General features: G+C 35.0%; 1 protein-coding gene across 1 annotated transcript; it reads left to right on the forward strand.

The window, feature by feature from the left end:
• The first annotated feature begins 2,931 nt into the window (after window positions 1-2,931).
• Window positions 2,932-6,846, forward strand: LOC141815845 (uncharacterized). Its single transcript, XM_074703715.1, has 6 exons — window positions 2,932-3,243; window positions 4,482-4,625; window positions 5,692-5,759; window positions 5,872-5,922; window positions 6,173-6,232; window positions 6,319-6,846. The coding sequence occupies exons 1-6, from the start codon at window positions 2,934-2,936 to the stop codon at window positions 6,580-6,582; spliced, it is 897 nt and encodes a 298-aa protein (XP_074559816.1). The 5' UTR covers window positions 2,932-2,933; the 3' UTR covers window positions 6,583-6,846.
• Window positions 6,847-7,180: the final 334 nt, after the last annotated feature.

Consider the following 7,180-nt stretch of genomic DNA (forward strand, 5'->3'; position numbering starts at 1 on the left):
TTTGTTGTTGATTGTTATATCTCACTGCCTGTGTGGGTGAGATCATTATAGCACTGCCTGTGTGGGTGAGATCATTATAGCATGCTTGTGTGAGTGCTATGCACTGCCTGTGTGGGTGCGATCATTATCGCACTACCTGTATGGGTGCGAACATTATAGCACTGCCTGTGTGGGTGCTACGCACTGCCTGTGTGGGTGCGACTATTATTGCACTGCTTGTATGGGTGCTAGTATATATTTGTTGTATATTATACTACATTATTGTTTACAATATCTTTGTGTGTGATTGTTGCACTTGTATGATATATGACTGTTGCACTTGTATGATCTATGACTGTTGCATTGTATGCCATGACATGCATTGCATGATTTTACATGATTCCTATACCTATTACACCGTATTGATCTTCCTTTGTTATCTTAGTTGATATATCATGATCTATTACCATGATTCCTGTTACCTGTTGATTAGTAGTTATCTTTTCCTTATGTATCCTTTGTAGAGACTATATACCTTTTTATTACCTCAGTTGATATATCATGTTCTATTACCCTGATTCCTGTTACCTGTTGGTTAGTATTTACCTTTCCTTATTTATTCATGGTAGAGATTGTATATCTTCTGTATTTCTGTTGTTATTACTCCTGCTGATATTTATCTTTACATGCACTTCTTCCCCGTACCCACTGAGTATCTGATGCTCACCACCCAGACCCTGAGGTTTTTCTTGTTTTCTCCTCAGGTAGCAAATAGCTTTCTTGGAGCTTGGAGTTTCGGTCGACTGCTGCTGTCTCACATCAGGAATTGGTTGTTGGTTGGTATAGTTGTTTTCGTTCAGTTGTGGTTTTGTATTCCTCGTTGGATTTGTAGTGTGGACATGAATTGTAGTGTGTTGGATTTATACTTGTTATCGGTTGTGGATTCGGATTTTGATGTTTCCGCTTAGTATGTGTTATTTTTGTCGCATAATTGTCTAGCCATGTATGTGATTATTGTTGTGTGTGGCCGTGTAGGCCTTATCTTGCAGGTTTGTGTGTATCAGTGATGTGTATTGGACCTGTAATCCTATTTTCAGTCGCCTGTGGTTGTGTATACATGTATGTATTAGAGGAATTGTCATAGTTACTAGGGAGATGTTATCGAAATTTTTCGGACGGCCTCCGGAGTGTGACACACACTATAGATATGGGGCACACATCTATACAGTGGATCCCACATCCATGCAGTATAGTGTGTCATGTTGCATTTTCATGTTGTGTTTTCATGTAATATATCATTTCTCAAGAATAAAATAACACATAAAGATAGCTACATATCTACCAGTAGACTAGACTGTCATAATTGTAGTAAAAATAGAATCCGTTATTCTAACAGTCCTACATGATTGGTCTCACGATTATCTATGAAGAAGTATATCGAGAAGTTATAATTGATCATTGTAGAGAGGATATTTTTCCTCAAGACTAGACTATCACAAGCATCATTAGAATTTATTTCATCATTTGAGAAATTGTGAAAAATTAGACTCATTAAAAGTTACGTTGGAATACTTAGTTGCATATATTATGTTTTTTACTTGATCATTCATGTATAAAGTTTGATAAACAAGTAATAAGATGTATTTTTGTAGGATATGATAATCAAAGAAAAAGGTGAAAGTGTTGTGGCCCTACAATAGCAAAATGTTACGTCTCGCGACATGTGATATTTGACGAAGCTTCATTGTAATGGTCACCTCAAATGATTATCTTATTAGATTCAAAGGAAATTGAGAAGAAATTATAAGAAAGAAAGATTTAGATAAAATAAACTAATTTAAAAAATCACTCAAGAAGTGGAATCAAATAAGAACACCTAGTGACAAATTACTTGAGATCACTAAATCTCCATGGCAAATAGAAATATATCAACAAATTGAAGAAAAAGTAAACGAAGTCAAATAGAAGAAATTCATGTAGATGAAGACATGAAGACGAAGAGCAACCTCAACCACCTCTAAGAATATATCTAAAAATGATTGAGAAAAACATAGAATACGATTCTTTACCACCATAATCTTCAACTTTTTACATATTAAGATTAATACAACCTAGCACTACCATACAACAAAATACCATTTAGATGCTTAAACATTCTTGAGATCAAAAAGTACATATTGACAAAATAAAATCCTCATACTTGAGACACATAGAAAGTCCTAAAATCCATAGAGTCACTTCCTTGTTTCATCCGTGACACTTCCTTGTTTATTACTAACCAAAGATCTTCAACTTTTGTAGAAGAGGAATGGGAAAAAAACACATGAAGAAATTATAAAAGACTTTTAGATGACAATTTTAATTTCTTTCCTAAAACAGACATATCTTTGACTACCAAGAGAGAAATAATATTAAAATTATAAACCATGATACTAATCCAAAAATTCACCCTAAGATCTTTTAAATTTTAGATGCTCGATTAAAAATTCTCCCCCTAACTTTTTATAGCTGTAACATTTAACAAAAATTATGGTACAATATTTTGTGACTTTTGGAAACAATCCCATTTAACCTTCTAAAATTTCTCCTTTTTTCACTTAACAGAATATCTTTGAATGTCGTTGTCAAAATATTTTCATAATTTACACCTAGAGTAATATTGTTACTAAAAAATCTTGGACTCTTTTTTAAAAAGTATTTTGTTGAGAATGATATTTTATTGAGTGCATGAGACTAACTGAGATTTATCATCATTTTACCTTTTATATATATTTTATATCGATCCAACGGACAGAAATAGATTGCGATTGATTCGAACCAAAACGGAATCCTAAATCTTGGGGATCTTCACGTTAGTATCTAGCAATTTGCTGTTACCGTTGTGAGCCTATAAATTAGTACGGTCGATCTATTTTTTTTTACCCAGAATCAATCGCTGCTCGAATCGTCGAACGATGAGGCGATACAGCGCAGTCGGAGACAAAGATCGCGGGCTCGGCCCTAGCCCCGGTGGAGGGGACCGTGGTTCTTGGTCTGGTTTCGGCGGCGGGGGCGGCGGAGACCGCGCTTCTACGTCTGGATTCAGAGGCCGGGGTGGTGGCGCCCGCGGCTCTAGGGTTGGATTCGACAGCGGAGGTGTTGTCGGCGGGAGAGGGAAGGGGAATTACACTAACGCATGCCTGACGATGCACCAACCCTGGGCCTCCCTCCTCGTCCATGGCATCAAGCGTGTGGAAGGAAGATCGTGGCCAGCGCCTCTCACAGGTATTTCCATTTTGCTTGTTCTTTCAATCCGTTCTTTTCTAGATTTTTCTCTTCGTTCTAGGCTTTTGGCTCTCATGTCCAAGCAAGATTAAATTTTTATTCAATTTGAACTGCCCGATATTTCACTTCGTTTTACGCTTTTTTATTTATGAAAGTGGTGTTATCAATCTATAATAAAAGGGGCTAGTATAGTAAAATCAGCTCTAGGAAAAGAAATTATGTTATCTAAAAACACAAATAAGTAAAATATCAAGGTATATATAGATGTTGATTGGACAGAGCAGTTGAGGATAGACGATTAAACTTTAAGATACCTTACCTTTGTAACTGGGAACTTAGTTACATGGAGAAGGTAAAGTATTGTTGTTCAATTTAGTGCAGAAGCTGAGTAGAGGGATGACTATAGGAATTTATGAAGCATTGTGGTTGAAATTTCTCTTACAAGGCCTAAGCTACTCTTTGAAGAAACCAATTCAGCTATACTGTCATAATAAAGCAGTATATGATATAGCCTATAATTCAATTCAATATGATCATACAAAGCATGTTGAGATAGATAGTTTCCTTATTAAGTTGAAATTAGATGAAAAGGTTGTGGAACTACCAAAGATTCTGTTAAAAGAATAGTTAGTTGGTATCTTTACTAACCGAAGGAGCTCTCAAAGTTCTTAAACAAGTTGGGCATATCTAACATCTATGCACCAACTTGAGGGGAGAGTAGAAAAGCATTATAGCATATAGAGCCTTTTTCATTCGAAAAAGTATGTCAGTTTATAAGTCGTTTTATTTTATAAGTCGTGTTATCAATTTATGAAAAGGGCTAGGATCCCATGTACTAGATTGATTTTTTGAGAGTTAATACAATTTTAATTTCCAATAGATTGATTGTTTTCCCTATGAAAAACTTAGGGGGCGTTTGGTTTGGAAAATGTTTTCCATTTTCTGTTTTCCATTTTCTATTTCCAGTTTTCCATTTTCTGATCTAGTTTTCAGAAAACAGAAAATGCGTTTGGTATGATATATTGTTTTCTGTTTTCTAGAAAAGGAAATTGGAAAATACGTTTGATTATTTTCTGCACTCTTCTGATTAATTTTTAGAATTGCAACCTTTATTTTAAGAGAATTGCGCAATCAGTTGAACTTTTGATTTGTCTTGTTTGCTTCTTACATGAATTCTCAAAAGCTTCTTTGTTTCCCCCTATGGGTTTGAGTGATTGATGTTTGGTTATGCTTCGAAGGACGTCTTTGGATACATGCTGCTTCAAAAATTCCAGATCCTGAGACTATCAAAGCAATGGAGGATTTCTACAAGGAGATATACTCTGTGAATGGGATCACTGATATCAAGTTTCCAGAGCACTATCCCGTATCTAGATTGTTAGGTATGTCTTCAATGGGTGTCTGATTTTCTGTTCTATATTTTCTTACTACATGAGTGAGCTTAGCTTTTTAGCTTAATGATTCTCTCCATTACTCATTTGTTACACGATTGATATGAAATTCTATTGTTAAATAACAAAATGAACCATTTCCAACCTTTATTACGTTAGACAAGTGATTACAAAGACGAGATAGTTTGTAAATGTAAAGAATTTGTTTTTCTCTATTTCAGGAACTTTGATATCTATTTCTTGGGCAAGAAAATGTCTAGGGTTTTGCTTGATTGTTAGGCGTGGAGATGTCCATTTCTTGACTTCCAACTTGTTATTTGATCTAATTAATTCAAAATATCAAGCCTTTACCTCAGCTCTTTATTTTGTTACCCCACCCCAACCCAATATTGTTTATACAGCACTCATTTTGACCCTTTATATGTATAATATACCTTCAAGTCCTACCCAACTTGAATCAGAGCCAGAATTTTTTTACTACCTAAAATCTGACTTGATCAGGCTGACACTGAAAACAAGTTAAGCGCCTTGGTTTAATAGTTAATAACATATTGGAGAGATGCAAACTTAGTGGTTGCTCACTCGTTTTCCATATAATCACTCTCACTTTCTGTTTATTTCTCTGTATCTCCTGTTTGCATGTTCATTGATAATATAATTCAAATTTCTGGCCAAAATCATCCATTAAAGATTTAAAGAATTTATCTTGCAAAAGATCATTTTGTTTTTAGAACTGAACCTCTTGATAAAGTTCTGCAAACAAATCATGTTTCTTTGAATGAAAAGACTCTACATAGTTTTCCATTTTAAATTTTAATTGTAAAAGTAAACGGTTTTTTTTTTGAGGTTGTGCGTCCCCTTATAAGATGATTTTCATTTTAATTCATAAAGATGGAGGGGTTTACTAAAGAATCATATTCTTTTGGAGAAGAACTACTTATCACTTTCAGAAATCTAGATTACTTTAAAAGACCGACTCTATGAGCAAATTTTTAGAGAAATTGGAAAATATTTTTGTTGGTTTTTCCTAATATTTCTATAAATATACATTCTGTAGGTTGTATTGAGGTGGTGGGCTGTGTTAGATCTGAAGAACTTGTGAGCTGGGAACAAGTACCTGAGTCGGTAGGAACTTTATTCCTTATTTCAGACATTTTTCATTTAATCTGTTCTATTTCCTATGGTTTTAACTTTTAACTATGTTGTGTACTTAAATTTCTTCTACTTTTTGTTGTAGGTGAGGCTTGAAGGCCTAACAGACTTTTGCTGGTTGTGTGAAAATCCACAGGTATTCGGCACCATTTCATGGCTAGAATAATAATCAGACTGCTTAAGCTTCAAACTGTTGTATGGAGTTTTTGTGTCTTCAATTGTTATAGCATGCATTACTTTACTTCTTTACAAAATAGTTCTCAATGATTTTATGGTAACATTGCATATTAGCTCTAGATATTTAGTATTAGGTACAACAACACTAGAATGACCTTCAGATTCCAGCTATTTCTTCAGCTTATGTGAATTTCTCTTAATTTCTGCAGAAGTTAGTAGTCCCATTTGAAATGCGTGGATTTCAAGGGGTGTACAACTTGGAAAAAAGGGTATTCATCGAAGTTCTGCTTTTTGAATGAAATAAGTATTTCTTGGCTTTCTGGCTTGATGATCATGTGATGATTTTCTCCATCAGGTTTATGATGCAGCAGTCAGAGGTCTTCGCCCTACTCAAGGCCCTTTGCCCGTGAAGTTTCCACTTCCAGATCCTCATGATCCCTTTTCACTCAAGCCAGGATCCCTTGCGCTGCACTTCAGAAACAACAAAGCACCTGCATCAGTGAAAACTCCTAGTGTCAGTGCAGCTATTGCCGGCGCACGAGCTGCTTCGACACAGTTCTCCAAAAGTAATCAGGGTAACTTGTCTAATGCTAACCACGGTAAATATGCTCAGCAATAGGCATAGGCAGGAACTAGTTACAGGAACGAGGATAGAAAGTAGCAGGGTTCAGAAAATGAGACAGGGTCTTTTGGGCTGTTAACAATGACGAGCAAGATTCAAGGAGGATAAAAAAGGGAAGAATTTGGCTACATCTCAATGAAAAAGCCAACACAGTTTAGTAGAACTCTACGGTTATTTATTGTGTATCTAATTGTCTGTCTAATGGGCAATATTGCAGTGCTACCAAATGACATTAGAATTGTGTATTTCTAATTGCATTCAATGAGCAGCTCATAATTTTTGCAAATGATTTTCCTCTTTTTTGTACGTCCTGTTGTGCATTTATATAACTGGTGCTGGAATTTATTACCCTCGAAGTCTCCATGTTTTTTTTTTTTTTTGGGTCTGTGGAGATCTCCGTGCTGTGTTAGTTACTCATCATGTTTCACAAATTCATTATTTATATAATAATTTTGACCGAAGCTGCATATGATGACTTAAAAATTTTAGGGAAGACAAAGATAATTTTAAATTTTGATCAATTTAAATTTATATAATAATTCTGATAAGATTAATATAGGAGTTAAAAAACAGAAAAGAGAATAGAATAACTTCA

This window comes from Curcuma longa, unplaced genomic scaffold (genome assembly GCF_044706935.1).
Source record: "Curcuma longa cultivar G26 ecotype Majalengka, Jawa Barat unplaced genomic scaffold, ITB_CL_G26_1.1 contig_11413, whole genome shotgun sequence".
Classification (NCBI taxonomy): Eukaryota; Viridiplantae; Streptophyta; class Magnoliopsida; order Zingiberales; family Zingiberaceae; genus Curcuma; species Curcuma longa.

What these genes read in the sequence shown, in the direction of transcription:
- LOC141815845 (XM_074703715.1), top strand. Translation starts at nt 2,934, where the DNA reads ATGAGGCGATACAGCGCAGTCGGAGACAAAGATCGCGGGCTCGGCCCT. An exon ending in GTGGCCAGCGCCTCTCACAG is followed by an intron (nt 3,244 to 4,481) that starts GTATTTCCATTT and finishes TATGCTTCGAAG; the next exon opens with GACGTCTTTGGATACATGCT. An exon ending in TGTACAACTTGGAAAAAAGG is followed by an intron (nt 6,233 to 6,318) that starts GTATTCATCGAA and finishes TTTCTCCATCAG; the next exon opens with GTTTATGATGCAGCAGTCAG.